At 54.2% G+C, this 22,643-nt stretch overlaps 1 protein-coding gene across 1 annotated transcript in view; it reads right to left on the bottom strand.

Moving 5' to 3' along the window:
- The window catches only part of LOC112221820 (membrane-associated guanylate kinase, WW and PDZ domain-containing protein 3), a 212,027-nt gene that overhangs the window by 52,070 nt on the left and 137,314 nt on the right, over positions 1-22,643 (bottom strand). Inside the window, exon 3 of the mRNA XM_024384174.2 lies at positions 10,847-10,963. Within this exon, the coding sequence (XP_024239942.1) occupies positions 10,847-10,963 (117 nt within the window). The remainder of the gene's footprint in view (positions 1-10,846; positions 10,964-22,643) is intronic.

Raw genomic sequence — 22,643 nt, 5'->3', positions numbered from 1 at the left:
CCTACCCATGTCAGAGACGCAAACTCAGTCTCAACCTTTAAGTCTCTACTGAAGACTCATCTCTTCAGTGGGTCATATGATTGAGTGTAGTCTGGCCCAGGAGTGGGAGGGTGAACGGAAAGGCTCTGGAGCAACGAACCGCCCTTGCTGTCTCTGCCTGGCCGGTTCCCCTCTTTCCACTGGGATTCTCTGCCTCTAACCCTATTACAGGGGCTGAGTCACTGGCTTACTGGGGCTCTCTCATGCCGTCCCTGGAGGGGGTGCGTCACCTGAGTGGGTTGATTCACTGATGTGGGCATCCTGTCTGGGTTGGCACCCCCCCCCCTCCTGTCTGGGTTATATCCTTCCTGTTTGGCCCTGTCCGGGGGTGTCCTCGGATGGGGCCACAGTGTCTCCTGACCCCTCCTGTCTCAGCCTCCAGTATTTATGCTGCAGTAGTTTGTGTCGGGGGGCTAGGGTCAGTTTGTTATATCTGGAGTACTTCTCCTGTCCTATTCGGTGTCCTGTGTGAATCTAAGTGTGCGTTCTCTAATTCTCTCTTTCTCTCTCTCGGAGGACCTGAGCCCTAGGACCATGCCCCAGGACTACCTGACATGATGACTCCTTGCTGTCCCCAGTCCACCTGGCCGTGCTGCTGCTCCAGTTTCAACTGTTCTGCCTTATTATTATTCAACCATGCATTTATGAACATTTGAACATCTTGGCCATGTTCTGTTATAATCTCCACCCGGCACAGCCAGAAGAGGACTGGCCATCCCACATATGCTCTCTCTAATTCTCTCTTTCTTTCTCTCTCTCGGAGGACCTGAGCCCTAGAACCATGCCCCAGGAATACCTGACATGATGACTCCTTGCTGTCCCCAGTCCACCTGACTGTGCTGCCTTATTATTATTCGACCATGCATTTATGAACATTTGAACATCTTGACCATGTTCTGTTATAATCTCCACCCGGCACAGCCAGAAGAGGACTGGCCACCCCACATAGCCTGGTTCCTCTCTAGGTTTCTTCCTAGGTTTTGGCCTTTCTAGGGAGTTTTTCCTAGCCACCGTGCTTCTACACCTGCATTGCTTGCTGTTTGGGGTTTTAGGCTGGGTTTCTGTACAGCACTTTGAGATATCAGCTGATGTACGAAGGGCTATATAAATAAATTTGATTTGATTTGAAAACCCTCAGACCATGTCACAGAGAAACAGAGTAGGTGATTGACCTGAGAACTGGTTTAAACTGGATGATGGTTGTTGGTTGGTTGGATGGTTGGTTAGCCAACTTAATGCCTGAGTTGGCTGAATAAACCCCTGAGGGCCTCTACACAGTCAGGCTTCAAAGCCACAGTGAGAGATAGATGAATGAATGGATTGTCCACTCCTGAGCCATGATGTACGAATAATAACTTCATATAGGAATTGCAGTTACCATTACTTGTCTCTTATTCTCTGTTGTTCTTCCTATCCTAAGCCTGCCAGCAAAAAATGACCCTAGGGACGGAGAACTTTTTTTTTTAAGGAGTTCTGAGGTCTGTTCATCTCCAGAGCTCAAAGGATGGTATTTCTCCTCAAGGTCCTTCTTTTCTGTTCCACCAATAAGCGAAAAGCCACAGTTTAAAAAATCTTACAGTTGAAAAATCTAACCTTTGTCTTTTTGTTCCTTCCTTCCCTCCCTCCCTCCCTCCCTCTCCATCCTCCTCTCTTTTCCAACCCTAAATCCCCTGAAATCCTGGTTTTTGATCTGGAAACTGCAGCACTATACATGGCAGTATATACTAAGCCTGCAGTCATTAAACAAACCTGCGAACGGTCACGGTCTGTGTAGTGCAACTAACTCCCAACAAGCTGGTCTATTTAACATGTTGTCCCCTTGTTGAAGACATGTAGATGTAATTGATGTAATTGGGTGTTTACCTCACGTGAACGGCAATCTGACCGGCGCACCAACGGACTCTTAATACTATCCCTCCTGCCCTCCCTCCACCCAGTTCATCTGTTACTGCTGCTGTGAGAGCACTAACATCTGAAATGCTTTAAACCTAGTTATAAAGTAGACTATTGTATTCTGAGATTGTTCCCCGTCTGCTCCTCGGCTTCAAAGGCAGTAATATGAGAATCCTTGAACAGGGAAACATGGGAGAAAAAAAACAGAATACTGTATTCTTGTGTTTGCACAGCCATTTGGACTTGCCTGTCTGCATGAGTGTCATATAGGTCGTCCTTGTGATGTAAAGATCAGAAATGTGAGAGGGGACACAACTCGAGTTGAATCAAGGAATCAATCAAGTTTTTTGAGGTAGAGGATAATCAAGGACAGGTCTTTTTGATGTAGACAGCAGCGAAGACAGTTTGTGCTGGGTTCAGGGTAAATACTGTAGCAGCTATCTTTTATCTGAGTCTGAGGAGTCGATGTGGGAGTCAGAGGGAGGTGATGGAGCGGGAGAAGGAGGTGAGGGAGAGGAAGGTGGAGAGGGAGGAGAAGGAGAGGGAGGTGAGGTGAGGAAGGTGGAGAGGGAGGTGAAGGAGAGGGAGGTGAGGAAGGTGGAGAGGGAGGTTATGGAGAGGCAGGTGAAGGAGAGGGAGGTAGAGATGAAGGAGAGGCAGGTGAAGGAGAGGGAGGTAAGGGAGGTGAAGGAGAGGCAGGTGAAGGAGAGGGAGGTAAGGGAGGTGAAGGAGAGGCAGGTGAAGGAGAGGGAGGTAAGGGAGGTTATGGAGAGGCAGGTAAGGGAGGTTATGGAGAGGGAGGTTATGGAGAGGCAGGTGAAGGAGAGGGAGGTAAGGGAGGTGAAGGAGAGGGAGGTTTTGGAGAGGCAGGTGGAAAGGGAGGAGAAGGAGAGGGAGGTGAAGGAGAGGGAGGTGGAGAAGGAGGTGAAGGAGAGGGAGGTGGAGAAGGAGGTGGAGAGGGAGGTGGAGAGGGAGAAGAAGGAGAGGGAGGTAAGGGAGGTTATGGAGAGGCAGGTGAAGGAGGAGAGGAGGTGAAGGAGAGGCAGGTGGAAAGGGAGGAGAAGGAGAGGGAGGTGAAGGAGAGGGAGGTGGAGAGGGAGAAGGAGGTGAAGGAGAGGGAGGTGGAGAGGGAGAAGAAGGAGAGGGAGGTTATGGAGAGGCAGGTGAAGGAGAGGGAGGTGAAGGAGAGGCAGGTGAAGAAGGTGGAGAGGAAGGTTAGGAAGGTGAGGGAGGTTAGGAAGGTGGAGAGGGAGGTGAAGGAGAGGAATGTGGAGATTGAGGAGAAGGAGAGGGAGGTGAGGAAGGTGGAGAGGGAGGTGAAGGTTATGGAGAGGCAGGTGAAGGAGAGGGAGGTAAGGGAGGTGAAGGAGAGGGAGGTTATGGAGAGGCAGGTGAAGGAGAGGGAGATTATGGAGAGGCAGGTGAAGGAGAGGGAGGTAAGGGAGGTGAAGGAGAGGGAGGTTATGGAGAGGCAGGTGAAGGAGAGGGAGATTATGGAGAGGCAGGTGAAGGAGAGGGAGATTATGGAGAGGCAGGTGAAGGAGAGGGAGGTAAGGGAGGTGAAGGAGAGGGAGGTAAGGGAGGTGAAGGAGAGGGAGGTAAGGGAGGTGAAGGAGAGGGAGGTTATGGAGAGGCAGGCGAGGGCGGTGGTGAGGAAGAGGGAGGTGAAGGAGAGGGAGGTAAGGCAGGTGAAGAAGAGGGAGGTTATGGAGAGGCAGGTGAAGGAGAAGGAGGTGAAGAAGAGGGAGGTTATGGAGAGGCAGGTGAAGGAGAGGGAGGTGAAGAAGAGGGAGGTTATGGAGAGGCAGGTGAAGGAGAGGGAGGTAAGGGAGGTAAGGGAGGTGAAGAAGAGGGAGGTTATGGAGAGGTAGGTGAAGGAGAGGGAGGTGAAGAAGAGGGAGGAAGAGGGAGGTTATGGAGAGGCAGGTGAAGGAGAGGGAGGTAAGGGAGGTGAAGGAGAGGGAGGTTATGGAGAGGCAGGCGAGGGCGGTGAGGGAGAGGCAGGTGAAGGAGAGGGAGGTAAGGGAGGTAAGGAGGTGAAGAAGAGGGAGGTTATGGAGAGGCAGGTGAAGGAGAGGGAGGTGAAGAAGAGGGAGGTTATGGAGAGGCAGGTGAAGGAGAGGGAGGTGAAGAAGAGGGAGGTTATGGAGAGGCAGGTGAAGGAGAGGGAGGTAAGGGAGGTGAAGAAGAGGGAGGTTATGGAGAGGCAGGTGAAGGAGGGAGGTAAGGGAAGTGAATGAGAGGGAGGTAAGGGAGGTGAAGAAGATGGAGGTTATGGAGAGGCAGGTGAAGGAGAGGGAGGTGAAGAAGAGGGAGGTTATGGAGAGGCAGGTGAAGGAGAGGGAGGTAAGGGAGGTGAAGAAGAGGGAGGTTATGGAGAGGCAGGTGAAGGAGAGGAGGTAAGGGAGGTGAAGAAGAGGGAGGTTATGGAGAGGCAGGTGAAGTAGAGGGAGGTAAGGGAGGTGAAGGAGAGGGAGGTGAATGAGAGGGAGGTTATGGAGAGGCAGGCGAGGGCGGTGAGGGAGAGGGAGGTGGTAAGCAAAAAGCTTTGGGAGAAGAAACAGCACGAGGAGACAGCACTTCAATTGACTTCCATTCTTTGTTCATGTTCTCAAAAAAGTTCACCTTTGAAGAAATTAAACAATTGAACCAAAACAATAGTGAACAGAGCAGCAACAAAACAAAAACGTCATGAAAAGGTATTGGGTTGTTTGGGGTGGATGCAGTGAACAGGAATTGGCACTTCTCTCCATGAGGAAGTGTATTGTTGTGGAACAGGTGGGAGGTCCAGTCCAGACAGTGGAACAGGTAGATAAATGAAGATGTACATTACTGGTCAAAAGTTTTAGAACACCTACTCATTCAAGGGTTTTTCTTTATTTTCACTATTTTCTACATCGTAGAATAATAGTAAAGACATCAAAACTATGAAATAACACATACGGAATCATGTAGTAAGGGTGGCTACTTTGAAGAATCTTAAATCTAAAATATATTTTGATTTGTTTAACACTTTTTTATGTTAGAATATGATTGCATATGTTTTATTTCATAGTTTTGATGTCTTCACTACTATTCAATAATGTAGAAAATAGTAATAAAAAAAAGAAGAAAAACCCTTGAATGAGTAGCTGTGTCCAGCCAAAGTAATGGAGCTGCCGGTAATAAACCAGGCTGTAAGTCACAGATTGACTCAAAGGGAGATCAGACTAAAGTAATGGAGCTGCCGGTAATAAACCAGGCTGTAAGTCACAGATTGACTCAAAGGGAGATCAGACTAAAGTAATGGAGCTGCCGGTAATAAACCAGGCTGTAAGTCACAGATTGACTCAAAGGGAGATCAGACTAAAGTAATGGAGCTGCCGGTAATAAACCAGGCTGTAAGTCACAGATTGACTCAAAGGGAGATCAGACTAAAGTCACACAATACAAACCTTGAATGAGTAGGTGTTGTAAATCCTTTGACCGGTAGTGTATATATAGTTCACTCAGGCCATTTATCATAGAAAACAAATGTGTCTGTTTAACTGGGTGGCTCTCCCCAAAAAATGTGTCAGTTCTTGTCTGTTTAACTGGGTGTGCTCTCCCAATTGAATGACTTCAATTGAAACAGGGGAAAAAAAACTGAGTGGGGTCTCCTTTCTCTTCCATCTCTGATTGTGACACGTACGCACGAACACCCGCAGATGCCAATTGTCGCAGAAAAAAAAAAACTGAAAAAATGAGTGTATCAATTCACACAGCGAAGCATCACCACCGCGAAACTCTGCCAGCTGCTTAAGCTTCTTACAGGGAGACCAGGAGAAACGTTAACACCTACCGCTGGAAAGCTGTTAAACAGTCACACTGAGACCTGGCGCTGTTGCACGAAGGGCATATTTTTGTTCAATCTGACAATATGGTCATGTGAAAGAGGAAAACCAGTAGCGGTCTGAAGATGGGTCTTGGGAGGATACACCTAGAGATGTTTATTGACTTTTCTTTATCACACTATAGAGAAAGTAATACACAAAGTGATAAACATTGATATGGAATAAACATGTTAGGCCTACATAACTTAACGCTGTATAACATCAATACCCCAGATAGGTACTGTGAGCCATAGGCCAGACTCAGATAACTTTAGTCAGTGACTAAAGTCATACAATCCTGAGCAGGCAGTATGGGGCATATCACCCTGGATATCAGAGGCAGTATGGGGCATATCACCCTGGATATCAGAGGCAGTATGGGGCATATCACCCTGGATATCAGAGGCAGTATTGGGCATATCACCCTGGATATCAGAGGCAGTATGGGGCATATCACCCTGGATATCAGAGGCAGTATGGGGCATATCACCCTGGATATCAGAGGCAGTATGGGGCACATCACCCTGGATATCAGAGGCAGTATTGGGCATATCACCCTGGATATCAGAGACAGTATGGGGCATATCACCCTGGATATCAGAGGCAGTATGGGGCATATCACCCTGGATATCAGAACAAAAGGAACATACAGATGTTCTCTATTAAAGGCAGAGCCAGGATCTAATATGTAGTCTTTTGTTTCCCAGGTATATAAAAAAAAAAAAACGTAAGACCCTTAAATCTTGTCAAGAGAAAGCAATTCTTTAAATTGAATACAGAGGGCACTTTTTATTATATTTCTGTCATCTTTCTCTCTTTGTTATCTCCCAGTGAGCCTCTTAGAGCTTTCTGTGGTGCCCCTGCGGATATTACTGCTTAGAGGAGAGGAAGAGAGGGAGGCAGAGGGTTCAGCCGAGCTTCAAGGACCCCTGGCACCGACTCTCCTTCCCTTCTTTCTTGGGAGCTTTAATGATGCTTCTGCCTGTGTGTTCAGGAGGGGACTGGAGAGAAGCCACGCTCCTCTCTCTGAGCTGCCATTTAGAGGGCTCTAATGAGGAGAGGCAGAGCGCAGCCAGGCGGCCATTCTGGCTCCCAGGGAGAGACTGAGACCACTCCTAATCCCTGGCTCTGTGTAAGGCCATAGTCACAGTCACACAGCACAGGCTAAGCAGCGGCTCCCTGCACTGTGGAAAGCCAATCACAGTCAACACAAACAGCAGTGGCCAAGTGGGACAAATGCAGTGGTGGGAAATGTACTCAACTGTCATACTTGAGTAAAAGTAAAGATACCTTTTATAGAAAATGACTCAAGTGAAATACTACTTGACTGAAAATCTAAAAGAATCTGGTTGTATATATACTTAAGTACAGGGGTGGAAAAAGTACTAAATTGTCATTCTTGAGTAAAAGTAAAAAGTGGAAGTGAATGCTATACATCAAATTCCTTATATTAAGCAAATCAGACGGCACAATTGTCTTGTTTTTGTAAACTTACGGAAAGACAAGAGGCAAACGCCAACACTCAGACTACATTTACAAACGCAGGCGGAAATCCATCCGGTACATGACACAGCACTGTGATAAAGTCACTCGGTACACTGGAAGTTAATAGGAATAAGACTTTTAAACCGCGAAAGCATCTATCATACATGTCAGATTTCAATACTGGCCGGTGTCATAACTCAGGAGGATGTCTTCTCTCGAATGAGCCATTGATCATATTTCTGCAAGAGAAACGTGTAATTTAACAGAGGGTCTAGCACATTTTTCCTATTTGTCTGCCTCTTTCGTCCAGGGTGCATTACATGGTGCCATTACCAGAGATATTATAGAAAGTGCCCAATAGACACCCATTCGATCCTTTCAAGGAGTGCGCTCCTTGTCCCAGAAACGTAGCATGGGCAACGTTTCCCCATCTCCTCAAATGTCTATCTGCCATTGTGAATGTCAGACTCCACTAAGGTACATAGATCTGCAGGTTGAACATGGTGAATATACTGGTGAAATTGATAGTGCTGGTTGTTTTAGGCGATTTTACAGCTAAGTAGCTACTTTAAAATGCTGATATTGTCTAACGGTATTACCTTGTGTAGATACGTTTGCCAGCCAGTCCGCCCATAGAGAGAGCATTCCATTGTGGGTTTTGGAGTCAACTCGAGCTGCAGATGTCCACAACGATTTTCCATGCTGCTACCAACCTTATTATAAAACGCCAAAATTAAACGTTTGTTCATAAAAAACAATATTGTTCTCAGTGTTCTTGAAATACTGTAAATTAAAAGGAAGGAGTGGTTTTGGGTGGATTTTTCCTTTAAATACAGCACTGGACATATGTTGACCTACTGCAGCTGAACCACAGTGGTTTTTATGATGACCACACCATCATAACGTAACCCCTGTCACGGATGAGGAGCAGCCATAAACTAACAGCCATGCACTAGAGACTAGGCTTAGACTAGGGTCACTGCTTGAAATGCTACAGTGTATTACTGTACAGAAACACTGTAAATTAATATCTAAACAAGCTGTACTTGCCCTGGTGCCTTCCAAAAAACTAGGCATTGAGCAAATTTCAGGTCTGCTGAGCGCAAACTTGAACCTTGTGAAACGTCTGCGCAACTTCCAGCACGTCTTTACTGTGAACACTGAGGCTGTACCCGCTTTACAGTGGTCAAGGTGGCTACTGGGGCTTTTTGATCATAATGTAGGCCAACCAGAGTGGCCTACCATCAAAAACAATGGAGAATATATAAAATGTTAACATTGAAATAGTTGTTCTGTCGTTCAGCCTACAGTAGCAGCCAACGTGTGGTGTTCAATGACATAATGTACATTCCACGAGACTGTTGAAAAAAACAGGGATTGACATGAACCTGTTTCTCCACTTGTCCTTCAGACAAGGAGGTGACTGAAATTGTTGCTTTGCTTGATAGAAGAAACCACCTTACAAAATAAAATATACTATTATTCCTATACCATTATTCCAGACAATCGGACAAATTATGCTGCCCTCTGCCTCTGCCTGTCTCAAAATACATCATTGCCCCTTTAAGACAAAAAAAAAAAGCTCTTTACCTGACTCGTTTTTTCAAAGATGCACACGTTTGTAATCTCGTAGGAAGCAAACACTCCCCCATTGCTGACTACACATGATCTATAACTGGGCTATAACAACTCACTAACTTGCAAAGGATGTGAACAAAACGTCCACGAGTGGCTACATGCAGCTTTTGCTTTGATCTCAAAACGAGCACATCTACTCACGATCACAGCTGTTAACACAGTTCATTTCAAAGTAAAAATGGCACAGATCCAATATATGGCGATGTTCTATTTGCATATAGACCTACTGCAGCTCGGATTGGTTATGCTGCATCAGTCTGTGTAGAGTACGGGCTGAGTCATCGGCAATAGAATCCTAACCCCCCCCGATGCGTTTCGCCTACAATCTACTGCATAGTTTGTTTTGATCCGGTGTGCTGCATTGAACGTGGATAATATGACGTTGATTCAATCACAATTGCCACAGTAAAAGGGAAGCATGATTAGGTTTAACTAAAAGGGAAAACTCTAGGAAGTTGAGTGACGTTCAATCTCATGCTTCTGTGGTTGGCCTGATAGTTCTTCTGCGCTCTGCGCGAAGTCCCGGGGAGCTGCTCGGCGGTCTCGGGTTACTTAGAGGGAACATTGGTTATTCCTCTTTTTTATATGATTTTTCATAAAACACTACTTAACATAAAATGTCTACCGTCGTCTATATAACCATTCATTAATTACATACTGAGAACATTAACAATGCATTGACTCATGAAACTGACAGACTAAACAGATATACTCTATTGTCTAGGGAAAAAGCAATTTATTTTGTTGCCTGTTATTCCCAATTATCAGCGTTGTACGGCGCCATTCAGGAGACTGTGCATGGCTCTCACTCATAACAAAGTCACAAATGAGATTTTTTTTTTTTTTAGATGTGCAAATTAAAACCCTGACTCACAAAGATTATATAAATTAGTCCCATGACGTTCATGAGTGGCAAAATGGGGAGTAATTGCCATCTAATTCGTCAGAGTGGCGTAGAGAAATCTGCACGTTGCACTTTGAATCCGGCCAATTGTCCCTTTTCTCCTTTAAAAACCACTAGGGTATAAAAAATAAAAGGCTTTGACACACCACCTATTCATCCCTGTGATTTAAAGGAATCAGAGACACTGTTAAGAGAGTTCAAGTGCAGTCGTCCAAATTGGGTGGATGAAGCACAGAGTTGGTAGCACTCTTAAGCACCGTAGAAGAAGAAATGAATAGGAAATATACATTCAAATATTAAACATAACATACAATCATATAATATTCTGGACATTAATTTCCTACGTCTACATTTTAGTATTTGAAAACAGAGAGCGATATCTCCTCACTCATCTATCAAATAGTGGGTTGTGTGTGTGTGTGAGGTTGATGGCTTTTACAGTGAAGGTTTGACGGATGCTTTGTAGACCTCCGTGATGGCCGAGAATGCCCCCCAGTTCTTGAGAGGAGAGGAATCCATGATTATACACACACAGAACCATGATAAGTGAAAAGGAAAGAGGGCCAGAGAGATGGGACGGAGGAAGGGAAGGAGTGTGATTGAGTAGTCAATCTACCTCTCATCACTCTCCTCCTTATTCCACCGGGGCAGATACCGTGGAGGGGCCTGATGAATGCCAAGCACTTGTGTGCTCATGGGAGAAGGGCCGTGACCTTCAGCGAACAGCTCCACTGTTTATTGGGCAGCTGCCATATGGGGCATTGATATGTGACGGCAGAGCCAAATAGAGTCACTTGATGGGACTGTGGTAAGTTTATGCGACTGTGGGAGAGCATGTTCAGCTGTAAATAAAAACAGACCGAGAAACTAGCTGGCTAGTGAGGTGCTAGTGGCCCACCAGTGACGTCACCCGTCTTGAGACCTAAAGGTGACCTAGTCACATGGAATAGCTGTAATGAGCAGGGACATGTGGGGTAGACAGTGACCTCAGAGGAGAACAGAGACGCATGGGGAGCCCGGGAATGTTACTACTCACAGGGAATGGTGCGCAGGTACAGGTTGTCCCTGATCACCTGCTGGAGCTTGTGGTCCAGCGAACCTTTCTGGAACTGCAGGCTGAGGTAGTGACGCAGGTCTGTATTCAGCACCTTGCCTGTGAAGAGGAGGGCAACACATCTGGGTCAGTACAGTACAGTACAGTACAGTACAGTACAGTACACACACACACACACACACACACACACACACAGTTCATTTACACTCCCCTCGAACATTTCTAAACAGTCGGGACCTCGGAATGCATTACCACCAGTGTGTAGCCGAGAACCACCGATGATCACTTTCAAAAACTCTTCTCAACAGAGAACATTTCATTTCATTTACATTATTTAGCAGACGCTCTTATCCAGAGTGACTTACAGCAGCAATTAGGCTCAAGTGCCTTGCTCAAGGACACTATTTTCACCTAGTCGGTTTGGGGATTTGAACTGGCGACCTTTCGGTTACTGACCCAACGCTCTCAACCGCCAGGCTACCTGCTATACCAGTGTGTCGACGAAAACCACCTATCATCTCTTTCAAAACCACTTGTCAACTCTCTGACAGGTGCCCGTGATAGAAAGCATGCCCCCAGCAAGAGTACGTGAAAGGAGGACAGTTTTGAAACTTCAAAGATGTGGCCGTGTGACAGCCCTGTCGTGCATGGGAACGAGGGAGACAGAGCAGAGGCCCATCGGCTGCGTTGGTAGAGAAACTGTGACGTCAGACAGATTAAATATTCATTGCCTTGAATCACCAAGTATCCAGTAAGATAGGAACACAATGGCTGGCACTGTCGCTGCCTTGGAGTTTCTGACTGAGGAGCAACAGAAGTTCAGGCGGAGTTCGGGGAAGTGTGGGGGCTGTGCAATCCTCCTGGAGGAGGGGAATTCAGGCATTCCCCTCGGAGCAAGAGGAGGGAGCGAGACAAAGAATAGATCGAGAGCCAACATTCCCCTGGTGTCTGAGCAGGATCCCTCTCTGAGCAGTCCAGTCTCCAGCTGTTTAGAGGCTGGTTCGTGTGTGTCCCCTCAGGGTGGAGAGGATGTGTTTTGAGAGGACGCCAGTTACAGTGTTGTTAGCGTCGATACCCATTGCTCCTCTCCCTGAGCACACAGGCAGCCGCCACTGACTGTAGGGTACGTGCTTTCGCTTGGCTCACCCCCAGATGAACGTAACAGGCTGAATAAATCACTGTGGGTACTCCCCAGAAACCCGTATAGTGTCAATTAAAGGAGCACAGAGCAATGTGTTTATTTGAAAGGAGGGAAAATATCTGCAAACTGAATCTGGCGAGAATAACGCATTTGAAATGTTTAAGCAGCCCAGCCTTTAATACCATCCATTTATAGCATCACGCGGTGTGCATGCCTAGAGGAACAGGCCCGACTGATGTCGGCTGGCTGGCTCAGTAGTTTACAGGCAGCGAGGGGTGTTGTGGTGAGTTCCCCCCCCCCACCTTATTCACAAATAAATTGAATCAAAACAAGCCGCAGCTTTTCCTGCACTCTGATTCGTCCCCCATGGCGTTGAAAGGGACTGCCCACTGAGTTGGCAGATTAGCTGCGTTCCATTGGTTGGCTCAGATGAATACTAATACATTCTATTCCCAACTGTCCCCAAGAGGCCCATAGTATAGTATATATAGATTTGATTCCTAAAAACATTTAGAGTGCATTTTCTGTGCTTCATTCAGCACCACAATTCCCTGTGAAATGTGAGGATCTACAGAAAGCTAGTAAGAGACTTGCATAATCTTTCATACAGGCCTAGTCAATATCATGTGACAAAAAGTCAATGCCTTAATTGCCTTGTTAATGCACTAGGACATTTGTAATACACTGCAACAGGGGAGCGTGTGTCAAACTTAAACAGTTTGTGTATTGGGTATGAATGACACACTACATGACCAAAAGTATGTGGGCACCTGCTCGTCGAACAACTTACTCTAAAATCACGGTCATTAATATGGAGTTCCCTCTTTGCTGCTATATCAGCCTACACTCTTCTGGGAAGGCTTCCCACTAGATGTTGGGACATTGCTGCGGGGACTTGCTTCCATTTAGCCACAATAGCATTAGTGAGGTCAGGCACTGATGTTGGGCGAGTAGGTCTGGCTCACACTCGGCGTTCCAACTCATTCCAAAGATGTTCGTTGGGGTTGAGGTCAGGGCTCTGTGTAGGTCAGTCAAGTTCTTCCACACCGATCATGACAAACCATTTTTTGTATGGACCTTTGTGCACGGGGGCATTGTCATGCTGAAAGAGGAAAGGGTATGTGGAACCACAGAATCATCTAGAAAGTCTGTAGCGTTAAAATTTCCCTTTACTGCAACTAAGCGGCCAAGCCCGAAACATGGAAAACAGCCCCAGACCATTATTCCTGCTCCACCAAACTTTACAGTTGGCACTATGGTAGTGTTCTCCTGGCATCTGCCAAACCCAGATTTGTCCGTTGGACTGCCAGATGGTGAAGTGTGATTCATCAATCCATAGAACTCGTTTCCCCTGCTCCAGAGTCCAAATATGGCGAGCTGTACACCACTCCAGCAGACGCTTGGCTGCGACTTGGCTGCTCGGCCATGAAAACCCATGTCATGGAGCTCCCAATTAACTCTTCTTATGCCGACGTTGCTTCCAGAGGCAGTTTGGAACTCTGTAATGAGTGTTGCAACAGAGGAGAGACGATTTTTACACACTACGGGCTTCAACACTCGATGGTCCCGTTCTGTGAGTTTGTGACGCCTACCACTTCGCGACTGAACCGTTGTTGCTCCTAAACGGTTCCACTTCACAATAACAGCACTTGTGGACAAGTGGCATCCTATGACGGTGCCATGTTGAAAGTCACAGAGCTCTTCAGTAAGGCCATTCTACTGCGAATGTTTGTCTATGGAGATTGCATGGCGGTGTGCTTGATTTTATACAGCTGTGGCTGAAATAGCCTAATTCACTAATTTGAAGGGTTGTCCACATACTTTTGTATATATAGTGTATTTTCTTAGTACGAATGGTATTTTACTCAAGTGTAAGCAGTCTAGCTACAATAATGTATGGCTGAGGTAGTGAGGAACACAAAGTCTATAGACATTTTAATATCACAGTTAATACGACAAATTTAGGTCGAGGGAAACAAAAGCAACCTCCCGTCACGCATTGAACTGGTAAACCTCAGGTTCCACGTTCCCAGAAAATGATTCTATATATTATGAGCTAGGGAACCACAGTACACACACACAAAACAAAGAGCCCTCCCCGAGCACTGTTCCCATGTTAGGTTGTTAGGTGAGACGGGGGTCTTTCTCCCCCCATCATGGGAATGTGTCTTGGCTTCATTACCACACAAACCCCATCCTCACAGGGTAGGTTAAGTATAGACAATGGACAGCGCTAATTGTTATCACTGAACACTAGAGCTGTAGAATTCTCCCTCCCTCCCTCTCTCCCTCCCTCTCTCTCTCTCTCCCCCTCCCTCTCTCTCTCCCCCCCTCCCTCCCCCACCTCCCCTCCCTCTCTCTCCCTCTCTCCCCCTCCCCCTCCCTCCCCCCCTCCCTCTCTCTCCCCACTCCCCCCTTCCTCTCTCCCTCCCCCCTCCCTCCCTCCCCCTCTCTCTCCCCCCTCCCTCCCCCTCTCTCTCTCCCCCCTCCCTCTCTCTCTCTCCCTCCCTCCCTCCCTCTCCCTCCCTCCCTCCCTCCCTCTCTCTCCCTCCCTCCCTCTCTCCCTCTCTGTGTTTGCAGGCTAGGGCAACCTTTTGTAGCCTGGCTGTCAGGTAGCGTCAGCCTGCTCAGTCATATCTCTGGAGAGTGCGCACACACATACTGTACAGCCTCGAGACAGCTAGCGCATCACTGGACAGCCAGGCTGCTACAGAACACAATGGGCTCCTTTGTGGGTTGTCGTCTGGGCATTAGAGTAGTGTGTGTACGTGTGGGGGGAGTTGGGGAATCATTAAAAACAGAGGGAGAGAGAAAGAGAAGAATGATGATGATGCAAATCGCACATGGGATGGGAACCCACCACTACCCTCCCGTCCATTCTCTCTCTCTTTCCCTCCCAAGTCATGGAGTCTCATCAGCCCAGCCAAGCCCATTCCACAGGACTCCTCACTCTCAAAACAATCTGTGAGATAACTTCCTGAAAAGCAATCAACCTCCCATTTCCTCTTTCACTTCCCTATCCCTCATTTGTCTTCTTTTCTCAGTACACTGGCCCCTGCTTCCTAATGTAATCCATCTACCCGTCTCTCCTCCTCCCTTCTCTACCTCCCCATCTCCTCTCGCCGCCTCTCTCCCTCCCTCCACCACGCCGCCTCTCTCCCTCTGTCTCGCCGCCTCTCTCCTTTCCTCCGTCTCGCCGCCTCTCTCCATCCCTCCGTCTCTGCTCTCCCTCCCTCCGTCGCCTCTCTCCCCTCCCTCCGTCTCGCCGCCTCTCTCCCTCCCTCAGTCTCGCCGCCTCTCTCCCTCCCTCAGTCTCGCCGCCTCTCTCCCTCCCTCCGCCTCGCCGCCTCTCTCCTTCCCTCCCTCCGTCCGTCTGGCCGCCTCTCTCCCTCCCTCCCTCCGTCTCGCCGCCTCTCTCCCTCCCTCAGTCTCGCCGCCTCTCTCCCTCCCTCCGTCTCGCCGCCTCTCTCCATCCCTCCCTCCGTCCGTCCCTGGCCGCCTCTCTCCCTCCCTCCCTCCACCTCGCCGCCTCTCTCCCTTCCTCCCCGTCTCGCCGCCTCTCTCCCTCCCTCCCTCCCTCCACCTCGCCTCCTCCCCTCCCTCTCTCTCTCTCCCTCCCTCCGTCTCGCCGCCTCTCTCCCTCCCTCCGTCTCCTCCCTCCGCCTCTCTCCCTCCCTCCACCTCGCCGCCTCTCTCCCTCCGTCTCGCCACCTCGCTACCGCCACCTCTCCCGCTCTCCCTCCCTCAGTCTCGCCGCCGCCTCTCTCTCCCTCCCTCAGTCTCGCCGCCGCCTCTCCGCCTCTCTCCCTCCCTCAGTCTCGCCGCCGCCTCTCTCCCCCTCCCTCCCTCCCTCCGTCCGCCTCTCTCCCTCCCTCCCTCCCGTCCGCCTCTCTCCCTCCCTCCCTCCCGTCCGTCTCTCTCCCTCCCTCCCTCCGTCCGTCTCTCTCCCTCCCTCCCTCCCTCCGTCCGTCTCTCTCCCTCCCTCCCTCCCTCCCTCCGTTTCTCTCCCTCCCTCCGTCAGTCTCTCTCCGTCCGTCTCTCTCCCTCCCTCCCTCCGTCTCTCTCCGTCAGTCTCTCTCCCTCCCTCCCTCCCTCCGTCCGTCCGTCTCTCTCCCTCCCTCCCTCCCTCCGTCTCTCTCCCTCCATCCGTCCGTCTCTCTCCCTCCATCCGTCCGATCCGTCCGTCCGTCCGTCTCTCTCCCTCCCTCCCTCCGTCCGTCCGTCTCTCTCCCTCCCTCCCTCCCTCCGTCCGTCTCTCTCCCTCCCTCCCTCCGTCCGTCTCTCTCCCTCCCTCCGTCCGTCCGTCTCTCTCCCTCCCTCCGTCCGTCCGTCTCTCTCCCTCCCTCCCTCCGTCCGTCTCTCTCTCTCCCTCCCTCCCTCCGTCCGTCTCTCTCTCTCCCTCCCTCCCTCCGTCCGTCCGTCTCTCTCCCTCCCTCCCTCAGTCCGTCTCTCTCCCTCTCTCCCTCCGTCCGTCTCTCTCCCTCCCTCCCTCCGTCCGTCTCTCTCCCTCCCTCCGTCCGTCTCTCTCCCTCCCTCCGTCCGTCTCTCTCCCTCCCTCCCTCCGTCCGTCTCTCTCCCTCCCTCCCTCCCTCCCTCCGTCCGTCTCTCTCCCTCCCTCCCTCCGTCCGTCTCTCTCCCTCCCTCCGTCTCTCTCCCTCCCTCCCTCCCTCCGTCCGTCTCTCTCCCTCCCTCCCTCCCTCCGTCTCTCTCCCTCCCTCCCTCCCTCCCTCCGTCCGTCTCTCTCCCTCCCTCCCTCCGTCTCTCTCCCTCCCTCCCTCCGTCTCTCTCCCTCCCTCCCTCCCTCCGTCCGTCTCTCTCCCTCCCTCCCTCCATCCGTCTCTCTCCCTCCCTCCCTCCATCCGTCCGTCTCTCTCCCTCCCTCCCTCCGTCTCTCTCCCTCCCTCCGTCTCTCTCCCTCCCTCCCTCCGTCCGTCCGTCTCTCTCCCTCCCTCCGTCTCTCTCCCTCCCTCCCTCCGTCCGTCTCTCTCCCTCCCTCCCTCCGTCCGTCCGTCTCTCTCCCTCCCTCCCTCCCTCCGTCTCTCTCCCTCCCTCCGTCCGTCTCTCTCCCTCCCTCCCTCCGTCTCTCTCCCTCCCTCCGCCCGTCTCTCTCCCTCCCTCCCTCCGCCCCGTCTCTCTCCCTCCCTCCGTCTCTCTCCCTCCCTCCCTCCCTCCGTCCCTCTCTCTCCCTCCCTCCCTCCGTCCGTCCCTCTCCCTCCCTCCCTCCGTCCGTCTCTCTCCCTCCCTCCGTCCGTCCGTCCGTCTCTCTCCCTCCCTCCCTCCGTCTCTCTCCCTCCCTCCCTCCAGTCCGTCTCCCTCCCTCCCTCCGTCCGATCCGTCCGTCTCTCTCCCTCCCTCCGTCTCTCTCCCTCCCTCCCTCCGTCCGTCTCTCTCCCTCCCTCCGTCTCTCTCCCTCCCTCCCTCCGTCTCTCTCCCTCCCTCCCTCCGTCCGTCCGTCTCTCTCCCTCCCTCCCTCCGTCCGTCTCTCTCCCTCCCTCCCTCCCTCCCTCCCTCCGTCTCTCTCCCTCCCTCCCTCCGCCCCGTCTCCCTCCCTCCCTCCGCCCGTCTCTCTCCCTCCCTCCGTCTCTCTCCCTCCCTCCCTCCGTCCGTCCCTCTCCCTCCCTCCCTCCGTCCCTCTCCCTCCCTCCCTCCGTCCGTCTCTCTCCCTCCCTCCGTCCGTCCGTCCGTCTCTCTCCCTCCCTCCCTCCGTCTCTCTCCCTCCCTCCCTCCGTCTCTCTCCCTCCCTCCCTCCGTCTCTCTCCTCCCTCTCCCTCCCTCCGTCCGTCCGTTTCTCTCCCTCCCTCCGTTTCTCTCCCTCCCCTCCCTCCGTCCGTCTCTCTCCCTCCCTCCGTCCGTCTCTCTCTGTCCGTCTCTCTCCCTCCCCTCCCTCCGTCCGTCTCTCTCCCTCCCTCCCTCCCTCCCTCCGTCTGTCTCTCTCCGTCCGTCTCTCTCCCTCCCTCCGTCCGTCTCTCTCCCTCCCTCCCTCCCTCCGTCTCTCTCCCTCCCTCCCTCCCTCCGTCCGTCTCTCTCCCTCCGTCTCTCTCCCTCCCTCCCTCCCTCCGTCCGTCTCTCTCCCTCCCTCCGTCCGTCTCTCTCCCTCCCTCTGTCTCTCTCCCTCCCTCCGTCCGTCTCTCTCCCTCCCTCTCTCCGTTTCTCTCCCTCCCTCCGTCCGTTTCTCTCCCTCCCTCCGTTTCTCTCCCTCCCTCCGTTTCTCTCCCTCCCTCCCTCCGTCCGTCTCTCTCCGTCCGTCTCTCTCCCTCCCTCCCTCCGTCCGTCTCTCTCCCTCCCTCCCTCCGTCCGTCTCTCTCCCTCCCTCCCTCCGTCTCTCTCCCTCCCTCCCTCCCTCCCTCCGTCCGTCTCTCTCCCTCCCGTCAGTCTGTCCGTCTCTCTCCCTCCCTCCCTCCGTCCGTCTCTCTCCCTCCCTCCCTCCGTCCGTCTCTCTCCCTCCCTCCCTCCGTCCGTCTCTCTCCCTCCCTCCCTCCGTCCGTCTCTCTCCCTCCCTCCCTCCCTCCGTCCCTCTCCCTCCCTCCGTCCGTCTCTCTCCCTCCCTCCCTCCCGTCCCGTCCGTCTCTCTCCCTCCCTCCCTCCCTCCGTCTCTCTCCCTCCCTCCGTCACTCTCTCCCTCCCTCCCTCCCGTCCGTCCGTCTCTCCCTCCCTCCAGTCCGTCCGTCTCTCTCCCTCCCTCCGTCTCTCTCCCTCCCTCCCTCCGTCCGTCTCTCTCCCTCCCTCCCTCCGTCTCTCTCCCTCCCTACCTCCGTCTCTCTCCCTCCCTCCCTCCGTCCGTCTCTCTCCCTCCCTCTCCCTCCCTCCGTCCGTCTGTTTCTCTCCCTCCCTCCCTCCGTCCGTCTCTCTCCGTCCGTCTCTCTCCGTCCGTCTCTCTCCCTCCCTCCCTCCCTCCGTCCCTCTCTCTCCCGTCCGTCTCTCTCCGTCCGTCTCTCTCCGTCCGTCTCTCTCCCTCCCTCCCTCCCTCCGTCCGTCTCTCTCCGTCCGTCCGTCTCTCCCTCCCTCCGTCCGTCTCTCTCCCTCCCTCCCTCCCTCTCTCCGTCCGTCTCTCTCCGTCCGTCTCTCTCCTCCCTCCCTCCGTCCGTCTCTCTCTCTCCCTCCCTCCGTCCGTCTCTCTCCCTCCCTCCCTCCCTCCGTCCGTCTCTCTCCCTCCCTCCCTCCCGTCCGTCTCTCTCCCTCCCTCCCTCCGTCTCTCTCCCTCCCTCCCTCCGTCTCTCTCCCTCCCTCCCTCCGTCTCTCTCCCTCCCTCCCTCTGTCTCTCTCCCTCCCTCCCTCCGTCTCTCTCCCTCCCTCCGTCCGTCTCTCTCCCTCCCTCTGTCTCTCTCCCTCCCTCCGTCCGTCTCTCTCCCTCCCTCTCCCTCCCTCCCTCCGTTTCTCTCCCTCCCTCCGTTTCTCTCCCTCCCTCCCTCCGTTTCTCTCCCTCCCTCCGTTTCTCTCCCTCCCTCCCTCCGTCCGTCTCTCTCCGTCCGTCTCTCTCCCTCCCTCCCTCCGTCCGTCTCTCTCCCTCCCTCCCTCCCTCCCTCCGTCTCTCTCCCTCCCTCCCTCCCTCCCTCCGTCCGTCTCTCTCCCTCCCGTCAGTCTGTCCGTCTCTCTCCCTCCCTCCCTCCGTCCGTCTCTCTCCCTCCCTCCCTCCAGTCCGTCTCTCTCCCTCCCTCCCTCCGTCCGTCTCTCTCCCTCCCTCCCTCCGTCCGTCTCTCTCCCTCCCTCCCTCCGTCCGTCTCCCTCCCTCCCTCCCTCCCTCCGTCCGTCTCTCTCCTCCCCCTCCCTCCCTCCGTCCCTCTCCCTCCCTCCCGTCCGTCTCTCTCCCTCCCTCCCTCCGTCCGTCCGTCTCTCTCCCTCCCTCCCTCCGTCTCTCTCCCTCCCTCCGTCACTCTCTCCCTCCCTCCCTCCGTCCGTCCGTCTCTCCCTCCCTCCGTCCGTCCGTCTCTCTCCCTCCCTCCGTCTCTCTCCCTCCCTCCCTCCGTCCGTCTCTCTCCCTCCCTCCCTCCGTTTCTCTCCCTCCCTACCTCCGTCTCTCTCCCTCCCTCCCTCCGTCCGTCTCTCTCCCTCCCTCCCTCCCTCCGTCTCTCTCCCTCCCTCCCTCCGCCCGTCTCTCTCCCTCCCTCCGCCCCGTCTCTCTCCCTCCCTCCGTCTCTCTCCCTCCCTCCCTCCCTCCCTCCCTCAGTCCGTCTCTCTCCCTCCCTCCCTCCGTCCGTCTCTCTCCCTCCCTCCCTCCGTCCGTCTCTCTCCCTCCCTCCCTCCGTCCGTCCGTCTCTCTCCTCCCTCCCTCCGTCTCTCTCCCTCCCTCCCTCCGTCTCTCTCCCTCCCTCCCTCCGTCCGTCTCTCTCCCTCCCTCCCTCCCTCCGTCTCTCTCCCTCCATCGCTCCGTCTCTCTCCCTCCCTCTCCCTCCCTCCGTCCGTCCGTTTCTCTCCCTCCCTCTCCCTCCCTCCGTCCGTCCGTTTCTCTCCCTCCCTCCGTTTCTCTCCCTCCCTCCCTCCGTCCATCTCTCTCCGTCCGTCTCTCTCCCTCCCTCCGTCCGTCTCTCTCTGTCCGTCTCTCTCCCTCCCTCCCTCCGTCCGTCTCTCTCCCTCCCTCCCTCCCTCCCTCCGTCCGTCTCTCTCCGTCCGTCTCTCTCCCTCCCTCCGTCCGTCTCTCTCCCTCCCTCCCTCCCTCCCTCCGTCTCTCTCCCTCCCTCCCTCCGTCCGTCTCTCTCCCTCCCTCCCTCCGTCCGTCTCTCTCCCTCCCTCCCTCCGTCTCTCTCCCTCCCTCCCCCTCCGTCCGTCCGTCTCTCCCTCCCTCCCTCCCTCCCTCCATCTGTCTCTCTCCCTCCCTCCGTCCGTCTCTCTCCCTCTCCCTCCCTCCCTCCGTTTCTCTCCCTCCCTCCGTCCGTCTCTCTCCCTCCCTCCCTCCGTCCGTCTCTCTCCGTCCGTCTCTCTCCCTCCCTCCCTCCGTCCGTCTCTCTCCGTCCGTCTCTCTCCCTCCCTCCGTCCGTCTCTCTCCGTCCGTCTCTCTCCCTCCCTCCCGTCCGTCTCTCTCCGTCCGTCTCTCTCCCTCCCTCCGTCCGTCTCTCTCCCTCCCTCCCTCCCCCCTCCGTCTCTCTCCGTCCGTCTCTCTCCCTCCCTCCGTCCGTCTGTCCGTCTCTCTCCCTCCCTCCCCCGTCCGTCCGTCTCTTCCTCCCTCCGTCCGTCCGTCTCTCTCCCTCCCTCCGTCCGTCTCTCTCCCTCCCTCCGTCCGTCTCTCTCCCTCCCTCCGTCCGTCTCTCTCCCTCCCTCCGTCCGTCTCTCTCCCTCCCTCCGTCCGTCTCTCTCCCTCCCTCCGTCCGTCTCTCTCCCTCCCTCCGTCCGTCTCTCTCTCTCCTCCCTCCCTCAGTCCGTCTCCCTCCCTCCCTCCGTCCGTCTCTCTCCTCCCTCCGTCCGTCTCTCTCCCTCCCTCCGTCCGTCTCTCTCCCTCCCTCTCCCTCCCTTCGTCCGTCTGTTTCTCTCCCTCCCTCCCTCCGTCCGTCTCTCTCCGTCCGTCTCTCTCCCTCCCTCCCTCCGTCCGTCCGTCTCTCTCCGTCCGTCTCTCCCTCCCTCCCTCCGTCCGTCTCTCTCCCTCCCTCCCTCCCTCCCTCCGTCCGTCTCTCTCCCTCCCTCCCTCCGTCCGTCTCTCTCCGTCCGTCTCTCTCCCTCCCTCCCTCCGTCCGTCTCTCTCCCTCCCTCCCTCCCTCCCTCCGTCCCTCTCCCTCCCTCCCTCTCCCTCCGTCTCTCTCCCTCCCTCCCTCCCTCCGTCCCTCTCCCTCCCTCCCTCCGTCTCTCTCCCTCCCTCCCTCCCTCCCTCCGTCCGTCTCTCTCCCTCCCTCCCTCCGTCCGTCTCTCTCCCTCCCTCCCTCCGTCTCTCTCCCTCCCTCCCTCCGTCTCTCTCCCTCCCTCCCTCCGTCTCTCCCTCCCTCCCTCCGTCTCTCTCCCTCCCTCCCTCCCTCCGTCCGTCTCTCTCCCTCCCTCCGTCCGTCTCTCTCCCTCCCTCTCCCTCCCTCCCTCCGTTTCTCTCCCTCCCTCCGTTTATCTCCCTCCCTCCCTCCCCTCCGTCCGTCTCTCTCCCTCCCTCCCTCCGTCTCTCTCCCTCCCTCCCTCCCTCCGTCCGTCTCTCTCCCTCCCCCCGTCAGTCTGTCCGTCTCTCCCTCCCTCCCTCCGTCCGTCCGTCTCTCTCCCTCCCTCCGTCCGTCTCTCTCCCTCCCTCCGTCAGTCTCTCTCCCTCCCTCCCTCCGTCCGTCTCTCTCCCTCCCTCCCTCCGTCCCTCCGTCCCTCTCCCTCCCTCCGTCCGTCTCTCTCCCTCCCTCCGTCCGTCTCCCTCCCTCCCTCCGTCCGTCTCTCTCCCTCCCCCCTCCCGTCCGTCTCTCTCCCTCCCGTCAGTCTGTCCGTCTCTCTCTCCCTCCCTCCGTCCGTCCGTCTCTCTCCCTCCCTCCGTCCGTCCGTCTCTCTCCCTCCCTCCGTCCGTCTCTCTCCCTCCCTCCGTCCGTCTCTCTCCCTCCCTCCGTCAGTCTCTCTCCCTCCCTCCCTCCGTCCGTCTCTCTCCCTCCCTCCGTCCCTCTCCCTCCCTCCGTCCGTCTCTCTCCCTCCGTCCGTCTCTCTCCCTCCCTCCCTCCCTCCCTCCGTCCCTCTCCCTCCCTCCGTCCGTCTCTC

The sequence above is a fragment of the Oncorhynchus tshawytscha genome, linkage group LG22 (genome assembly GCF_018296145.1).
Source record: "Oncorhynchus tshawytscha isolate Ot180627B linkage group LG22, Otsh_v2.0, whole genome shotgun sequence".
NCBI classification, from domain to species: Eukaryota; Metazoa; Chordata; class Actinopteri; order Salmoniformes; family Salmonidae; genus Oncorhynchus; species Oncorhynchus tshawytscha.
The sequence above is the reverse complement of the archived record's forward strand: the minus strand, read 5'-3'. Positions and strand labels throughout refer to the sequence as shown.